Here is a 19,880-nt window from a genome sequence, read left to right as displayed (position 1 = left end):
GTTTTCTAATCAAGGTGGGGAATGACTAGACAGGTTGAGGGAGCTCCATAGAGCTATTCGTTTTTCATTAGGACTGTGGAGGAAATGCTCTGAACTGTCTATCTTAAACATAAATGTAGCATATAAGTTTGGGGGTTATGGGGTTAACTTGTACCTGAAGTTACTCTATCATTAAGGGCAACAATTGGGCAAATATGTAATGAAGAAAACACATTTGTTATTGATATAGTGAGAACAGGATACCTTTTTTCAAAACACAGCTAATAATCCATCACGTTGAAAGTGGGTGTTTACACAAACTGTATATGGCAAGCAATGTTTCTGTGCAGGCCAGTTGCTAGTGAGATGAATGAAAACTTCTGCAGGATCAATGCTCGATCAATTCCACCCTAACTCACCAGCTTACTTGCATCATTGCTGTATCAGATACCAAGAATGTGAATGTTGCACTTTCAAGCATCTCCGCCTGAAGTCCTCTCTCTTGCTGTGTCTCAATGCCACATATGATATATCTACAGTTGAGACACTTGGCTCCCCCAGGGGATTCCTCTCTGAGATTCCGCTGGTGCAGGTTCCTGCAGCACAGCTTGGGTCCAGTGTGTCAACTGAGCTGGCAGCAATGTGAAATTTACTAGAAGCTGATTATCTGCAGTTCAACAGAGGTTGGGATTCCCCCCCCCCCCCCATAAATTTCTCCTGGCTGCCAGCACAGCATTGAAAATGAAAATAAATAAATAAATGACTGAGCTCAGCCTATATAGATTTGAGGTATCTTTAATATGAACCCTACAATACTCAGAAGTTGGTGAGCTCTGTTAAAAGACAATTAATTTATATTACTCTACGGGATTTAAGTCACTTTTCAAATCGGGGAGACTGATGAAAAGAGGCCATGGGTGGACATAAATGTGAAAATGTATGCACAAAATGCCAGTATTGCAGCTTAATAAGCATGAAGGTTTTCTTCAAGTTTCTAAGAGTTAAAGCAGATGATCTGCAAGTTCCCCATATTATTTAAAATAATGCATAAATCACAAGCTTGCAAAAAAAGTAAAAGGCATGCTCCTTTCCTGAAATTCAGATAATTAACCTTGATTTTATTCTGCTTCTGAGAGAGACACACGCTGCATGTTAAAAATGAAATGATGTACTTTTAGAACACAGAATATGTGTGGTAATCTATAAAAAGAGGTTGTCTCTGTAAGAAACCATTTGTCCCTTAGCTAAGAATGTGTGGGAATACCAGAGGAAAGAGGTGATTAGCTTTTAAGCTCCTCATCTTCTAAGCCATTTTGACAATGCACAGAAATTGCCCTTCCTCAGGATGTTTACAAGGACTTGCCTCTAGTAAAATGTACTGAACTGTAGCCTTCCTAGCTGTCTTCACATCCCTAATGTTGATTCATTCAATCTAATTTAATTCTTGATTAAATCAGATTAGCTAGATTTGGTGATTTGCTAAGCAATTGGGTTAAACTAGATGAAGTACATCTCTATAAGTCTCTAGGAGGGACACTTTCTATACTGAGATAAAATGACAGCCAAAGAAGGGTAATAACTCTGAAATGAACATACCTCCGGATTTAAGGAACTCTGTTTACTAGGGGCATTGCATGATAAGAATTATTATAACCATTACATTTTTATATAATGTGTGTGTGTTGTTCTGGCTCCTGTCCAAAACCAGTCAATTTTTTGTAGTTAAGTAAAAAAAAGTAAAATTTTATTACAGCTGTTTAATGGTACAAACTCAGCAGCTAAGAAAGAACTGAATTTAATCCAGGTGCTCTTATGAGGCAGAGGAATAGCAACAATACGTCTGGTCAAAGAACAAAGGAGAAGATTTGAGAGTCCAAATTAGCAGTAGGAGTTGCAAGACTACATGGGAGCTGTGATGGGAGTGGCCGCAGAGACCACATAACACTGGTCTTGAAAGACCTACATTGGCTCCCAGTATGTTTCCGAGCACAATTCAAAGTGTTGGTGCTGACCTTTAAAGCCCTAAACGGCCTCGGTCCAGTATATCTGAAGGAGCGTCTCCACCCCCATCATTCTACCCGGACACTGAGGTCCAGCACCGAGGGCCTTCTGGCGGTTCCCTCACTGCAAGAAGCCAAGTTACAGGGAACCAGGCAGAGGGCCTTCTCGGTAGTGGCGCCTTCCCTGTGGAATGCCCTCCCACCAGAGTGAAAGAGAACAACAACTACCAGACTTTTAGAAGACATCTGAAGGCAGCCCCGTTTAGGGGAGCTTTTAATGTTTGATGTATTATAGTATTTTAATATTTTTTTGGAAGCCGCCCAGAGTGGCTGGGGAAGCCCAGCCAGATGGGTGGGCTATAAATAATAAATAATTATTATTGTTATGATGATGATGATGATGATCCAATAAGTTTCCCTGCCTACCTGGCAAGCTTTGAAGCAGAGGTGGAGAAAGTTCAGCTCTCGTGAAAAACCCTGCCCCTGTGAGCATTCTTGACCCAGAGAAAGGTGCTTTTTTGAGGGAAGCGAGTTTCCTCCCTTCTCTTGATGCACCACCTCTCCTTGGGAGAGGTTGCTAGGAGTGCCACTCTTCAAAACTTTCCTGTCCAGTCACAGCAGGCTGCATCCCTGAGCACCCTTGAGGGAAGGGGCAGCCCCAGGTCTACTACCTCATCAGGTCTGGATTCATCTGGGGGTAAAGGTAAAGGTAAAGGTACCCCTGCCTGTACGGGCCAGTCTTGACAGACTCTAGGGTTGTGCGCCCATCTCACTCAAGAGGCCGGGGGCCAGCGCTGTCCGGAGACACTTCCGGGTCACGTGGCCAGCGTGACATCACTGCTCTGGCGAGCCAGAGCCGCACACGGAAGCGCCATTTACCTTCCCGCTGGTAAGCGGTCCCTATTTATCTACTTGCACCAGGGGGTGCTTTCGAACTGCTAGGTTGGCAGGCGCTGGGACCGAGCAACGGGAGCGCACCCCGCTGCGGGGATTCGAACCGCCGACCTTTCGATCAGCAAGCCCTAGGCGCTGAGGCTTTTACCCACAGCGCCACCCGCATCCTCTTCTTAAAAACTTTCCTCTTCAAAACTTTCCTGTCCAGTCACAGCAGGCTGCATCCCTGAGCACCCTTGAGGGAAGGGGCAGCCCCAGGTCTACTACCTCATCAGGCCTGGATTCACCTGGGGGTAGAGGGCACTTAATCATGTGGGCTTTGCTACATAGCCTCTTACCCCAACTTCTCCTTCTGAGTCCCTCACTTTCAGGTACCTCCCATTCCTGATCAGATTCCAAGGGCTCAGAGGAACCATGACATTTTGTACATAAAAAGAAAATTCTGCTCTGTCATTTACCTCGTGTATTTTATATTCTTATTCCTATATTTGTTGTTTAAGTATGATTGAAAATTATCCTTAATTGTGATATATTATGGAAGTGTCTGCTCTTCTTTGGTTTGAACTCACATTTAGTTTTTTATGTACAGTGATACCTTGGTTTTCGGAAGTAATCCATTCTGGAACACCATTCGACTTCTGAAACATTCGAAAACCAAGGCACAAAGGTGGTCTGCAGAAAAATGAAAAAAATAACATGTACACACAGCGGAAGCCATTCGACTTCCAAGGCGTGTTCGAAAATGGAAGCTTTCCAGGTTTTTGGCATTCAAAAACTGAAACGTTTGACTTCCAAAACATTCGAAAACCGAGGTACCACTGTATTTCTGTCTGTATGGGTATGCATGTTTGCACAAGACAGATAGGAATACTTGGCCGGGATTCTTTCAACATACGAGTTTATATTCTTTATTTATATAAATATTTTAATGCAAAAACAGCTATCTGAAAACAAATTATAGTATAACTGAATCACATCATCAACCCTTGTTTTCAGAGCTAACCAGTACACACACAAAGAATGAAAAGAAGGGGAGAAAACAAAAAAGGGATAACATGAATGAGAAAAAAGAGAAGAGAAATAAGTTTGTGATATGCAAAGTATATTTTTTAAAGAAAACAGAAGCACAGAACAGAAGCACAGCATAATGATGAGGCGATCAATACATGAAGATAGAGTAGCCATGTGTCTTGCTTTACAGAGAACAAGTCCTCTATTTCAAAGGCTATAGGAGGACAACAGTCTTTGAAGGCAATTTCAAGACAGCCTCTGTTTGAAGGGCTGTCTGGACCAAGTCTGGTTTAAAGATAAAGAACTGTAAGAAGGAAGATAAGGGACCTTGAAGTTGGCCATCAGCTGTTATCACCTGGGCAGCATACTGAACAGGTGCCCAGTCCACTATGGTGAGGAATACTATATTTCTAATTAAATTAATGTGCGAGTATCTGTGTATCTATCATAAATCAGCATATGAAATTTTTATGCAATTATCTGGCCACTTTTTCTGTCTCATTTCAAAGGGACGTTTGAAAGTAAGACCACCATAAGTGGGGCAGGGTGGGGGTGGTGGGAGGAGGTGAGTTTCCTTATATCCACATTTCTTCTAGTAGATATCATAACACTACTTGATAACATACGGGTAAGGGTGATATGTCATCTGAGCAATTTAAAAGCTTGTTCTCTAATATTAATGCCCAAGAATTTTAGAAGTACTGGAGACCTGATATAAGGTTGTTTTTCACCATCTAATGCCTGTCCCCTATCAGGCTTTCATATCAGAGATAAGGAAGCCTATTCTTGCTACCATCTCTTAATAGCTCAGCCGGCAAAGCATGAGACTCAAACTCAGGGTCATCGGCTTGAGCCCCATGTTGGGCAAAAGATTCCTGCATTGCAGGGGGTTGGACTGGATGTCCCTTGCGCTTCCTTCCAACTCAATAATTCTATGATTCAAAGCCGACAAAAGTAGATAACCTCCATCCTGTGGCCTTAATTATCCCCAGCATGACCCCACTGTAGCCTCCAAGACTGTTTCCCCCAAATCATACCCTCCTGTCCCATGCCTGATATAATATTTGATGTCAGGGATGAAGCAGATGGAAACACAGTTATCAAGGTATGATCAGAACCCTTGAGGAGCTTGGTGCAGGACCCTTGTTGTCTGTGCTGACACCCAGCAACCTGCAGGGATCAGCTGTGCTATAGAATTCCCCACTAGGAACTTCAAAGCTGCCATTTGCAGCAAGAGGGAAGTTGCCACTGGCACGTCCTGGATGCCAGTGGCAGTTACTCCTGATGCAATTAGCTGCAGACTGGGAGGGGCAAAGGGTTAAATTAAAAAATCACTTACACTGCAGTCCCAAGCATGCACGCTCTACCACAGGTGGTTGCCATGTAAAGCTACAAACAGACACATAAGGCACAAAGCCAAGGAATGCATGTAACATAGTACGTAGTTTGGAAGATGAGTTCCACCTCTCCTGAATGCCCAGGAGAAGTGAGGGCTCAGCAAACAAGGATCCCCTTAAACTCTCAGAAGGTCCATGATCTGAGAACTTCCACAGCTTACAGCCCTGACATAGGCTCAGTCCATTTTCTTTTGCAAGTGTTGTAAGAATTTTCTGTAATAGCTTTTGGAAGCCATGACTGAGCTTTAGCAAATGTCTTCGAATAGTTTAGTGGTACTGCATGGTTCGTTTGTTACACTGCCCCTCAACCAAAGAAATAAAGACCGGGTAGCCTAGAAGCCAAAGGAAGTGCTACCTCAATACAATATTCAAGTTGTTTCTTTTGGATGGTGTTTTGTTTTCCCCACAAAACTTTATTGCCCTTGTTGTTCGGGAATTAATACAAATGCTTTCAGATCAGGAGTAACTCCAGCAAGATTTATGAAAGCAGCAGCAACAATATATTAAGGTTTTACTGAGCACTCCAAGAAGTTGTTCATTTCTTTTGAGAAACACAAAATTCAAATTGCCTTCATTAGCAGAGCAATATAGTGTGGAAAATGAGCCTGGTACTTTTCAAGGGGGTTGGCGATTTGCATTTTTGCTAAATAATCAAGCTGTTGCATTCTCCCAGCCTCTTGTAGGACAGAGGAACATGCGAAGAACAATCACTCAACCAGCTAATCCTCTTGACGCTCTGGAGTTCAATTTCGTTTTTAAACAAACTGTCACTGAAGTTCTCGGCTGTTTTATAAGATATTTTAAATGACAGCAGACCATACAAGGACTGTACTCACAGAAACCACCATTTATGCCAGGAGCTGGGGCTGGGAATCTTAACTCCAAAGAATACCTTATACCTTTAATCTAGTTACATATTTTGCTCCACTGTGACTTTTGGATGTCTAAGATAGTGTCTTCACAAAGGGACCTTGCCTGGGGATTTTCGTACCTCAACTCAAAAGGTTAAATGTATTTTTAATTATTTAAATTTTAATTATTTTAACTATTTAATTATTTAAATTAGCTGTTTTGAGAATTTGTATAATAAATTAATTCTGTTGAATTGTGATTTACCACCATGTAGTTTCAGTGACATTTCTTTAGTGAAAAATTTAACTAATAACTAAAAAGTTACAGTAGCCATTACTGATTTAGTACCCGATGGAAGTAAACTGGAGTATGACTGGAGAGGCTAGGAGGAGGTGGTGGGAAAAGCCCTGTTTTGCTAACAGAACTCTGCGTACAGCTCATATGTTTGGGCCTAATTCTGTGAAAGTCCCTCCCATTTGAGATCAGACAGAACCCCTCCCTGTTGAACCTTTGGTACTTGGTAAAGACGTTTTCCAGGAGGCATTTCAAGTGAGTTTTCAGATTTAACTTCACTGTACACAGCTAAGGGAGCAATTCAATTTAGCACTAAGGAGATCACTCCCTTAGCATAAGGCATAAGCATTTCTGCTTGCCTGATGGAACAATCTCTTTCCTCCCTCCTGTGTGTTTCGTTCAGGAGTTTCTCTCAACACTCTCACTGAGCCTTTTTTTTGGGTGGGGGAGGACCCTGTTGCACTTGGAAAAGTCTTGCATGGGCTTCTGCTAGCAGGGCTAGTTAGTTGGAATATAAATTGTTGATATATACATTGTTGAAGGGGAGGGAAGGGGAGGGAAGAACAAGCAGTGATAGTTGATAGGTGTGCTGTGGCAGGTTACATTTCCTCTTCGTATAACTTTCTTTAGCAGCTTGCACAAATTCCTGCTGGTGTGAATGCAATTCAAAAGCACTATAATATACTGTATTGATTAATATCCAGCAATCTGAATTTGTTACTGAATTATTATAGTGTTCTGCACTATTGGCCACACACACACATATGTCATCATCATCTTGTTTGATAACCTGCAGAGTAGATTATTTCCTCTTGTCTAAGAAAGACGTTCTGAATATGCTTCCAGGCATCACGTTGTAGAAAAGGGACATTGGGGCAACACTCTGTGATGTGATGTTGACCCAATAATGCCTCAAGTGACATATTTGCCTGATGCTGAGAACTGCTGCACCAGGAAATAACTACTTCAGAAGAGGAGAGTGCTGATAATTTGTGATGTTGAGCTAGCATGACGACGATGCCACCCTCAGTGGTGTAGACACTGTAACTATACCCAACCAATCACAAAGGTTTAGAATTTGGCAATTAGAGCCTTACATCTACAAACATTTCACATATCCTTGTATCATGACTTATTGCTAGACAACCCAATATTATTAAACTGTGGTAACAGTGGTTTGGCAAGATGAAGCAGCACAGCTGCAGCCACTCTAATATCTCCCCCTTGAAAGTGCAACTTCTCCTTGCATCAGTATCTCTTCAAAAGCCTAGAGATACAGTAAACAGTGCCTCCCTCAGCGCAGCTGCAGGAATCAGCCATGCCCCTTGCACCAGCTTGAGAACCCAGAATTTTGATCCAATACGCTTTGGCTTTAACACCAACTCCTACACTGCAGGACCCACAACAAAGCGAAAAAGAGTCAATTCCAAAACCATTTGTAAATTTGATCTTTAGTGAGCAGATCAAAGGAAATGCATTGCAGTGGGTATCTGGCGTGTTTCTCCGGTTAGGTCTTTAATTAAAATTCTATCCCATAGCATTTTCTTCTGCTGCTGCTTTGCTATTGAGGTTCCTGGATTACCAAATGCTTCCTCTGATACAGAGGTGAGATTTAAAGCTCTAAGTACACAGTAAACCAGGAGCAGCAGAGTTCATTTTGCTGTCAAGGGGATAGGATTTCATCTGACATAAGTGAGAATCCTATAGGTTTCTGTGATAGTTAAGATCAATAAACTGCTGTCTTATTGAGCTTGCCGCGCTGAAAAAAAAATGCTCCATTTAGATGTGTTACTATGCTGGACTCATCCTAGGTAGTATTAGATTAAATCCTTGTTACAGATATTTAAATGCAAACATTGTGCAATAAAAGGCTGAGTCGGGGGGGGGGTGGATCCCTGAAAAAGAAAAGAAAAAAAGTGTCCACAGTTACCCCAAACCAATCAATAAACCTCAATATACATTTTGTGTGCTCATAAAGCCTTAATTACCACTTCTAGCCGTTTCTCCTTGAAGGACGTTTTAATTTGAGTTCAGGATATAGTTCCTTCCTTTTACAGACATCACAAAGCTTTCCCTAACCATCTCAGATAACTATTCTGCCTTAAAAACCACATTGTTTGAACCAGACATCATGCAGCAAGCAAATCCATTTAATGTGCAGTGCAACCCTAAAATGAGGCTACTCAGAAGTAAGAGCTACTGGGTTCAATGGGATTTGTTCCTAGGTAAGTGACTGTAGAATTGCAGCCTAAATCATCTAATTAACCACCAGCTTTAATTTGCTTACCTATCTTAATCAAAGTATTCTTATTTTTTTGAACAATACTTGCAGTGTGAATTTCCAATAGCCCCATCCTCATATGCTATTCTGTGCAAACCTATATTATCATGTGGTTCCAGTTTCCGATTATCTCTTTTGATGGTAGCAAAAGAGTACTGAAAAACTCTTGGAGATTAAAAAATATATATTTATAATAAGGAGCAAATAAACACAGATGTGTTTGCTCTGTGTTATGAACCAGTATGATTCACCTCACCTGCAACCTCCAACCGAATTTATACATAGCGAAATAGTGAGTGGACGTATTTCTCAATTTCCTACAGCTAATTAGATATTTATTTTTGGTGTCCATACAGATGCAGCAGGCAAGATTCCAGCTACTGAATCCCTATATAGGACTCTGCAAATCCCTATAAATACTGGGGCACGGGGGTGCGGATAAAAGAGCACTGTATGTCAAAAATGGGTAAAGAAGATGGGCAGGGGTCCCTTCTTGGTTGTGCAAACATTTGGCAGACCAAGAGTTAATACAGAGAGAGTAATTGAGTTTGGATAGCTATGAAATCAGATGCTATTTCTTCACCATGTGTAGAATGGGGTGTCCCAGATGGTAATGCTAGGGTTTTCAAAAAGTGAAAATCCAGACAATAAAGTTTGACAAAGTTTTTAAAAGTTGCACCTGGTTTTCAGCATCGTGATATATCACCAGCTAAACATCATGATATACCGATATATCACGATGTCTGAAATAAGGATGGAGCTATGTAGAGGCACTGGATGGCTTCACGATTTTCCCCACAGTGATTTTTGCATAGCGCTCTCTCTCTCTCTCTCTCTCTCTCTCTCACACACACACACCATGATTCACAATATATTGCCAGGTCAAAAATTATGAAACCGATATCACGATATGGACTTCAAATCAGCATTGGACATTATATCAATATATCCCCCAGCCCTAGTATCTGTTCACACACCAAAAGTTACAATATATGCTATTAGCTTTAAAAATAATAATTCCCAGACATAACATTAACCAGGAGATAAATCTTTACATCGTTTTATAGCATACAGTATGTTCAAAATAAAGCCAAGCTCATCGTCTCTGTGAGATAGGAAATTGTGCGACAGGAGATTCCTAGCGTTCCTTTTGCAAAGTTAAATCCAATTGCCAGCCACATTACCGACACTAAAATGCAGCCATGGTGGCTGCTGGGTGCCACATTTAGGTATGCAATCAACCTTCGGTTCTGTATGTACATAATGTACTAGAGATAGAAATGGAGGCTGTTTAAGTATAACTGGGTTCTTACCATCATGATTAGGGTTTCCCAAAGTCCATGGCTCATCTGAGTCAAAATGAGTATCTCCCCCAATTCCTGGCCCGGGAAAGTAAGCGTGAGCCAAAAATCCTCCCTCCCCATCAAAGGGAGAGCTGTCTCCATGAAAACCTGATGCAAAAATGATTGTAATATCCACGTCCCTCTTGCCATTCTCCAGTTCAATGTAAGGAACTTCCTCAAACGTCAGAGGGGTTACATTCTGCCACACGTCAAAGGCACGGCGAATAGCTTTACGGGTTTCAGCATCTCCTACTTTCGGAGTGACGTTCTTTATGCTGCAAACAAAGAAAGGTAATGTCCTTATTAGTAACACTACTCACTTCTGCTTCAAAAGCAATGAATTGTTTTGACACAGTCTGTACTGGGGGAGGGAAATCAGTCTTAAGGGGAAACAGTCAGCATTAATAACACTTAACATTAGCATAGTTCAGAGCACTACATATACATATCCGAGTTAAATATACTCACATGTATTACCTAGCTGTATCCATACATAAGGTTAAGTCAGGATTATTACCTCCAATATTGCAGATGAGCTGATTGAGGGTGTATAAGGCTTGCCTAAGGCCATCTTTTGAGTTCATGGCAGAGGCAAAAGTTTGAACCAGGGGCCTCCTTAGTCATGCTCAGTCTCTTAGTCACTCTATTACACAGTGCTCAAGCATTATTAGTAAGTGACTGTTACGTCAGATCTTAGTTATCCGATCAGCAGCAGCTCAATTTCTCTCCTCCCCGACTGGTTAAAAATAAACATCTCTCACAAAAACTTATTTGACAGGCAAGAAGTGTCTGTTTTCATATTAGATAATAATTACAATTATTTAGTCAAATGATGGCACTTCATTCTGATCAAACAGATGCAAATTATATCTTATTATTGATTATAATTAACAACAGGATAACAGGCTAGGCACCCACCCAAGAAGCACTACACAAAGCATGATAATTAACAGGTACTTTTTAAGGACAGTGAAGCTATTGACTCAATTCTTGGTAACTTAAGTATACAACTATCTCTAATAAAATACAACTGTCAACACCAGCTGTGACTGTGGAACTGCTCCCAATGCCCCATTGGCAAGAGAAACATCCAAACAGAGGAAGAACTCAATGCTGCAGTTTCTACCCATGCTAACCCTCAGGAAAAGGTATATAATAGTCCAATTGAAGAAATTGCAACAGGGCACATGACTGGAAGGGGGCCAGAGTCTGATTTTTGAGAGAGAGAGAGAGAGAGAGAGAGAGAGAGAGAGAACCTTTAGACCCTTCCGGAAAGAATGCTTCCAAGCAAAATGTGCAGGTAATTTTCTAAGCAATTTCTATGAAATATGCCAGCCTACTTGCTCCCACCTTCCAATCTTTTTAGCCAAAGACTGAAGTCAGAGATGTGATTGACAAGTGGGTTGTTTGGACACCAGGCTATAAGAATGCCTGAGGTGTGAAGGAGCCATTGTTAGTCTTCAAGTTACCACAAGTCAAACTAATTTTGTGGTCCTATATTTCATGGGCTTCATTTTGGGAGAAAGGGGGCCCCAACCACCTTAATCTGGCCTTGCGTAGTGCATGGAGAGGAGCTATCACATTACATTGTATTTCCTGTTGCATGGTGGGTGGGTGTGACCACAAGTCTCAAATTACTCAGTCAAACATGAAGGAGAGATGTTCCTGGGACCTGTATGCCACTGGGCTAACATGGGAACACAGCGAGAGAGTCACACAGAAGGCATCTATATCTTTCACCCTAACATGCTCCCTTGGTTTTTTGTTTTTTTTTTCCAAATTGATATTTTTAGAATAACATTTTCCCTACCCCCCAAGTATGTAACAAATATATATGGAACAAAGGCTTCAGAATGAATATTCTAAAAATATTTCAAAAGGAAACATTCCAGAGCGCAAACATGTTACGTAACAGTTATATAAATTTCCTCCAAATGTGATGCTTTGTCAGAGCAGAAAATTTTCATGAATAAAATCTTGGATGATTCATTGATGCAACATTATAAATCATGCCAGATTATAAGGCACTGCATATCTCCAAAGAGTGCATATAGAGCTCTCACGTTTCCATTTAAAAAAAAAAAAATCACCCTGTTATGTTTTACCTAGCCCATCCATAGTCACTGAAAGATCAGGGATTAATTAAGGCTATTAGAACATAAAATGGCAAGTGGGGAGCTGATACCCCTGAAAGCACATAAAATTCAGTGCACAGAAGCAAAATCAAGTTGGGAGAGCTGAGTATGTCTGCAAGTGATGAAGTAACGCAGCCCTCCTCAATAATCCAAACAAACAGTAATTCAGATGTCTGGATTATCCAAAGACTTTGGATGCCCTCCAAGGCTGGCTGCTGCTGATAGAGGACTGGCTGTCGCTGGCCCTAGCTAAGAACAACAATGCCAAGGGGTTAAGTATTCTAGCCTACAAGCAGGCTGGGTGAGAGTGAGTGCTGGCTACTTGGCCCTTTCTCATTGCTCCTATTCAGTTATAAGCAACACTGCAGTCACAAGCAGCCAAAGTTTCCATGCCACATTATTCCTGCATTGCCACCATCAGAAGTTATTTGTTTTATATAATTGTAATTCCTTTCTAGTTGCATTTTGACCCAAATTTATTTATTTGTAAGAATTTATAGACTGCTTGAAACACACACACACACACACACCCCTAAGCTTTATACAAAAGTAATGTAAAAAGCTGGACCATAAAGAAGGCTGATCGCTGATGAATTGATGCTTTTGAAATATGGTGCTGGAGGAGACTCTTGAGAGTCCCATGGACTGCAAGATCAAACGCATCCATTCTTAAGGAAATTAGCCCTGAGTGCTCACTGGAAGGACAGATCATGCAGCTGAGGCTCCAGTACTTTGGCCACCTCATGAGAAGAGAAGACTCCCTGGAAAAGACCCTGATGTTGGGAAAGATGGAGGGCACAAGGGGAAGGGGACGACAGAGGACGAGATGGTTGGACAGTGTTCTCAAAGCTACAAACATGAGTATGACCAAACTGCGGGAGGCAGTGGAAGACAGAAGTGCCTGGCGTGCTCTGGTCCATGGGGTCACGAAGAGTCGGACTTGACTAAACGACTAAACAACAATGTAAAAACAATAAAACTGTATAATAAAAAAGCAGAAACAGATAAAAACAGGAATTTAGAAATAACAGGTCCAGTCTTGAGCCCCCAAAATGTCAAAAATTGAGCCCTTGCAGTGTCTTGCAATGAAGTGGAGGCTCCAGCTGGAAATGCAATGGCCAACTTCATGCGACTCTTCTTAAAAATTTGACACATTTCCACAGAGTGCCATATTACTCAAAAAATTGTAGTTTAATCCTGAGTACTTGGTTAAGAACAAAAGAAGTGCAGGTAGAGATTGTGGTTTAAAGGAATTACAACAAATAGACCAGACTCAAATGTGGTCACAACATTTTTGTTTTGTTTTGTTTTGTATTATGATTTCATTTCATTTTAAGATCTTGCTGCAGAAAGGAACACAGGCATCTCCATCTTCTAGCACTGGCCTCTGGATTTTTGGCAAACACTACAAAATTCTGAAGGAGGGCAGCAAGGAGAATCTGTCTCCAGAAGAAATGGGAGGTTTGAAGCAAGAAGAAAGTTGAGTTTCATTCACATAGTAGATGAAGAAGAAGAAGAAGAAGAAGAAGAGGAGGAGGAGGAGGAGGAGGAGGAGGAGGAGGAGTTTGGATGTGATATCTCGCTTTATCACTACCCTAAGGAGTCTCAAAGCGGCTAACATTCTCCTGACAGAGCACTCCTGACATATGGTTGTCAAGCCTCTGCTTAAAGACCTCCAAAGAAGGAGACTCCACCACACTCCTTGGCAGCAAATTCCACTGTCGAACAGAGTAGTTTGGATTTGATATCCCACTTTATCACTACCCGAAGGAGTCTCAAAGTGGCTAACATTCTCCTTTCCCTTCCTCCCCCACAACAAACACTCTGTGAGGTGAGTGGGGCTGAGAGACTTCAGAGAAGTGTGACTAGCCCAAGGTCACCCAGCAGCTGCATGTGGAGGAGCGGAGATGCGAACCCGGTTTCCCAGATTACGAGACTACCACTCTTAGCAACTACACCACACTGGGTGGTGGGGGTGGGCCTGACATCTTCCTCCAAATCTTCAGTTAAACACCTGAGTGGGGTTGCAATTACAGCTTAGAATCAGTCCCAACAAATACAATCTCAGCTCCACTCTGATAAAGTGATCTGTTGCAAAACCCACCAATGTCCATCTTCTGAAAGCAAAGATTTCCAGAAGACTTTGAGTTTGGTGACCCTTCTAGAATCAGATTCCTCGGCATAAGGCAAAAAAAATAAATTCTGTCCTTGAGCAGAGGACGTTTTGCAGCCATAAACAGAAAAAAGTGACGTTTTGATACATGAACTCTAATAGTAATAACACAAGAGCACAATTTTAAGCATATACACAATTCCGTGTGATAGATGAGCCTGCCTTGTTGATGACAGATGCAGGGAAGGCTGAATTGGAGAAATACATAGTTTTGTGCCATTTTCAATAAACAGGTAAATTGTTAAGTAGTCCCTTTCTGTCAATTTTGCCTTTCCGTCTAAAATGCAGTTGTTCCCAGACATCCACAGTCATATATCTAATCTGTCAAAAAAAAAAAAAAAAAAAAAAAGCAGCAGCTTGTGACAACAAGCACTATTCTCAATTTGGTAACTACTTTGAGCTTTTGGTCCTTTTTACAGTATTTTCAATTGTATGGGGAAGACTTCCTTCATGGCAGATCCCTTTCACTGTTACACAATTTGTATAGACACCAAATAAGATGCCAGAAGGCTGTTCTCATATATATTAAAATATAAACACAAACACACGTATGACACACACACATATTTTGTGTGTGTGTAGTGTGTGTGTGTTTATATAAGTATAAATGTATATATCAGCCTTTACTGCTTCAACTATGGGTCACAACAGAGAAGAAACAGTAAAATAAACTAGTGAATACAACAAAACAAAACATTCCTAAAAGCAGTAAAATCTTATTTATCATACTAGTGAGAAGGAAGGAAGCTGGCTTGAACTTTAGAAGCTACCAAGGTGAATTCCACCACTGCTAACAGAGTCTATTCCAAGAAGCCCACAGAAAAATCAGTTTTCTGCAATTCAGACCAATTGGCTTCCCCGTCAAGAGAAAGACGTGTTTTGTAACAGTGTTTTGTGACTGACACCAAATTGTTCAGGATGGCATTGACTGCGAAGAGCTCCAACGAGATCTATTTGAACAGGTTGGCTGGAAACTATGATCTAGTTATGACTGTACCATAAAGATTGATTGGAGTTGTGATCCAACAGGTGGCTGTGCAGTGGTCAGTCCAAAATGGAAATGCTTATTAGAAAAGGGGAAGAAGAAGAAGAAGAAGAAGAAGAAGAAGAAGAAGAAGAAGAAGAAGAAGAAGGTGGTAGCATCTTTGCCTTGAATCCAAAGATAAGCTAACTGAAATAAGTTCACAGAAGGAAAGGTTTCCCATTCTTGCCTCACTACAACAGTGCCTGCACCTGCCCTAGCAAGCACTTGTGCCCTCCTGAATAATGTGGGATAGGGCACAGAGGGCTGCTGAGGGACTGAGTGGATCTCTACCTGCTCTGAGGCAATTAGCCCATCCTAGCTGTCTCTCATGTGACACCACACACTGCAGAGATCCCCCACCCACAAAAACCCACCTGGAGAGGTTTTTAAGGGAAGGGAATTTTTCCTTCTGGAAAGTTCTTTCAATTAAGTTAGCTTAGGAATCAATGAGTTATATCTACATCTGTTGGATTGTCACTGGATGCCACTGGTTGTCCCCCTAGTCGGTGAGGTTCATTTGATATCAACACAAAACTCCTGTAGGATGCCCTTCTGGTAGATTCAGCAGATGCCTATGGTCCTAATGTTTGTTTGCTGAAAGTCTTAGTCACCTCTAGGGGTGAAGTCAAACTGCTGCATTAGTAGCACTCAAATGACCTTCCCAGGGCAATAGCCTTGGCCACGTGCATGGAGGTCCTGGGTTACCCAGATAACAAATACAACTTATTATTTATACCCCGCCCATCTGGCTGGGTTTCCCCAGCCACTCTGGGTGGCTTCCAACAAAAGATTAAAATACCATAGTCCATCAGATATTAAAAGCTTCCCTCAACAGGGCTGCATTTAGATGTCTTCTAAAAGTCTGGTAGTTGTTTTTTCCTTTGACATCTGGTGGGAGGGCGTTCCACAGGGCGGGCGCCACTACTGAGAAGGCCCTCTGCCTGGTTCCCTGTAACGTCGCTTCTCGCAGTGAGGGAACCGCCAGAAGGCCCTCGGTGCTGGACCTCACCCCCTCCCCTCAGCCTTACTGATGTGGTCCAAAGAAAAGCAGAGCAATGTGCTTGGCGCCAACTTGGCTGCAGCAGTTGCCAGAAGGAGGCATACAAGATGCCATCCAACCATCTTAGGGACTTCACTCTGGATTTGTGTAGGGTTTACTCCTTAGCTTTTTCTTCTCCTTAAGATATCCTGCAAGGAAGTGGAGGTTTTGGATCAGAGTTTTCCTTCTCAACTTTACGAGCCCCATCAGCCTTCTTCACTCTTCACCACAAGCAGAAACTGCCTCCTTGATCATTGGACCCACTATTAGTCTCATGTGCTCAATCCAATAGTTATTTTATTATGAACTAATTAAATTAAACCTCTGCATTTAGTGACAGTATGCCTCTGAATAACAGTTAATCGGGCACCTGCATGCCTTGTTTATGGGTTCCTTCGAAAGCTCTGACTGGCCACTCTGGGAAACAGGACCTGCAACTGAATGAAGCTTTGCCATTGCCCAGCAGGGTCCTTATCTTCTTAACAGACCCCACCTTACAGGAGAAGCCTGCTTCACACTTTGAGAACTGCTACTGAATTCTCAACATAGTTCTTTGAATTATTGATCACACCCATTAAGAAAGCAATTTCGTACGAAGTAAACTCAAGATACTGGGGGGAAATCTTGCTGCCTGGAATACACGACACAGAGAAGAAACAACTAAACACAATATAGGCAATGGAGTGAGGTGGAAACAAAAGATGGTCCAAGAGGGTGTGCAGTTAATCACATTCATTCATTATCTGGGAGAAAAGGGACAGCTAGCGAGTGAGTTTTCCAATTTTTCTGACTATACGCAACAGCTCAAGATGCAGACATCTAAAGCAGACAGCGAGCTCTGTAGCACTTTGTCTCAAAACAAGGTGACTGGCCATAGAATGGGAAATGAAATCCAATGTGGGTAAGCATAGTGGGAAGAAACCCTAACTTGGCTCAGGGAATATAAATCATCAGAATCAGTGTCCCTAAAAGGGAAGGGGGAGAGACTGCTAAAATAAGGGAGGAGAGGAAACAGCTTATTTAAGATTATACCCTGATTTATTCTGGAAGCTTAGGATGAGTAACATCACATTATGATATTAGCATAAAACATTATTCCAGTGCCCTTCTTTTCTTAACTGAGCTACGTTACAAGATTGTACAGGATTTCTCAGAAGAATACACAAGAAGGACTTTGCATGTTTGAAATTTAATATATAAATACAAATGAGTATTGCTCAAGCAAAAAAAAAAAAAAAAACACAAAAAAAACACACCACTTCCTAATCATGTTCAAAGAAAATCCAAACATTTCAGGCAAAGATGTTCTAGGACTATCTCTTCTGCAAGCAAGCTTCATAATAGCCCATCTTAAAAATGTAAGGGTTTTTTTTTAATATGCCAATGAAAATATACAGAAAATGAGCAATAGCATGAATAGGTAAAGGTAAAGGGACCCCTGACCATTAGGTCCAGTCATGACCGAATCTGGGGTTGCTGTGCTCATCTTGCTTTATTGGCCAAGGGAGCTAGTGTACAGCTTCTGGCTCATGTGGCCAGCATGACTAAGCCGCTTCTGGCAAACCAGAGCAGCACACGGAAACGCCGTTTACCTTCCCGCCAGAGCAGTACCTATTTATCTACTTGCACTATGTCCTATGAAATTAGGGTGAAATTAAGCAAATTGTTTTTGACACTAAAAATTCATTGATCTTTGGAATCATTGGAATTTATACCAAAGTAATGCTTTATACCAAAGTAAGGCCCTCAGTCTATCTAGATGGGCTTTGTTTATACTGCAGATCTCCAGGGCTTGAGGCCTACCTGGAGACGCCAGGGATTGAACCCAAGACCTTTTGCCTGCAAATCATGTTCTCTGTTCACTAAGCTATAGTCTTTCATCTATGGAACCTGCTCTCCTGCGAAGCTACTAAATCTAATAATATAACTCAGTTCAAAAGAGTACTAGACAAATCAATAAAATCAATCAATAATGATGAGCAAAGAAGTTCAAAGGATTCACATTCTCATAGTGATGAACAATCTAAGTACCCTAAATTTCTGGAACTTGTAACAGTGACAGCGCTCACCCATTCTTTGGTTGAAATCTACCTTTGTCACACCAGCCTTAAACATGGATAGCCAGTTACCCTGGCTAGATATAAAGGTCACAGTATATATTTCCCCTAATGGACCAGCCTCCACTGTAGAACAAAGGTGGAGCCTGTGGGTATTCTGCAAGCTTAGACAGTCAACCCCTTGAGCCACTACATTCAACAGGCCTCCTAGCTACACTAGCTCTTTGTTTGCATCTTTAAATGTGCTTCTGCCTCTGATTCTGGGCTGCTCTCTGCCACAGCCTCTTCCTGCTCACTAAACCCTGTTGCTTCTTCAGCTTCCAACACCTCCTCCTCCCAGTCTGCTCCCTTTTTTCCATTTGACCAGTGTCCCACCACCAATCCCCTGGCTCTGAGCCTTCTTCCCTTGGGGGTACCCCCAGAGGATCACCAGCTGCTGTCCCTCACCATTCTTCTGCATCCAGCCAGTCCATGACGCATGTTCTAAAAGCGTTAAGAGAATTACACCTACACCTACACACACACACAAATACTTCTATAAAGGCATGAAAATGCTTCATCAGCCACTTGCCAGTTTTTAATCAATGTAATTCCACTTTGGCATAGACCTGAACGCCCCCAAATCCAGAAAGCACTCCCTGCTCCCCATGACGTGGTGAGCATATTTAGATGAGTAGACCCCACTTTTGTTCTTCCTGAGCAACTTCCCCAGAAAAGTTGCCAAGCCTGTTGAAAGATGTTCATAGAGGTTTAAAGGGAGGCAAGAGGTTAATTTGATAGTGAGAGCTTCAAAAGAACACTTTATATAATCACGGACCATTTGGACTCCAGAAAATCATTCATTGCTTCTGCAGCTCATGAGCATTTTCTCCCAAGACATGCAAATCAATATTTTCAAGCTGCATACCAACATCATTGTCTTTGACAAATCATATCTCAGTAATAGAGCTGCATTTATTTATTTATTTGCAATGCTAAAGCACTTACAAGGGAAAGGGTCACGGCTCTGCTTTCATTACCTGTAAGTGATATGTTTGTGTTGCCACTTCTGTCCTGTTAATGCGTATCGCTTTCGACGAATATTAAATCTGGAGTTGCCTCGTGTCTGATCAGGCACACCACAACGAGGCTTCTTCATCCAGCTTTAAACAAATAAGGAGACAAAGGAAGAGATCAGTGGCACACAGTGACAATAACTTCTTAATGCAGCTGACAACCGCTAGCTCATTTCATTAATAAACAGCTATTCTCTCTCTCCACCCTTCCAAGATACGACTCTCACCCACCACACACTTCCGCATCTATTTCCTGGCTGGCATTTCTAAACAGCGCATCCCATTAGAATACCCATACAGGGAGACAGAAAGGGGCAAGCAAGCAGATTGGTAGGTGGGGTTGCTA

The 19,880-nt window shown here is 41.8% G+C and overlaps 1 protein-coding gene across 3 annotated transcripts in view; it reads right to left on the bottom strand.

Moving 5' to 3' along the window:
- The window catches only part of MMP16 (matrix metallopeptidase 16), a 174,459-nt gene that overhangs the window by 73,102 nt on the left and 81,477 nt on the right, over positions 1-19,880 (bottom strand). For all 3 annotated transcript variants that reach the window (XM_083451122.1, XM_083451123.1, XM_083451124.1), the window contains 2 exons: positions 19,499-19,621; positions 10,022-10,326 (listed from right to left, as the gene is read on the bottom strand). In XM_083451122.1, the coding sequence (XP_083307248.1) occupies positions 10,022-10,326; positions 19,499-19,621 (428 nt within the window). The remainder of the gene's footprint in view (positions 1-10,021; positions 10,327-19,498; positions 19,622-19,880) is intronic.

Source organism: Podarcis tiliguerta, assembly GCF_965153285.1.
Source record: "Podarcis tiliguerta genome assembly, chromosome: 7".
NCBI classification, from domain to species: Eukaryota; Metazoa; Chordata; class Lepidosauria; order Squamata; family Lacertidae; genus Podarcis; species Podarcis tiliguerta.
This window is presented reverse-complemented; position numbering and strand designations above follow the sequence as displayed.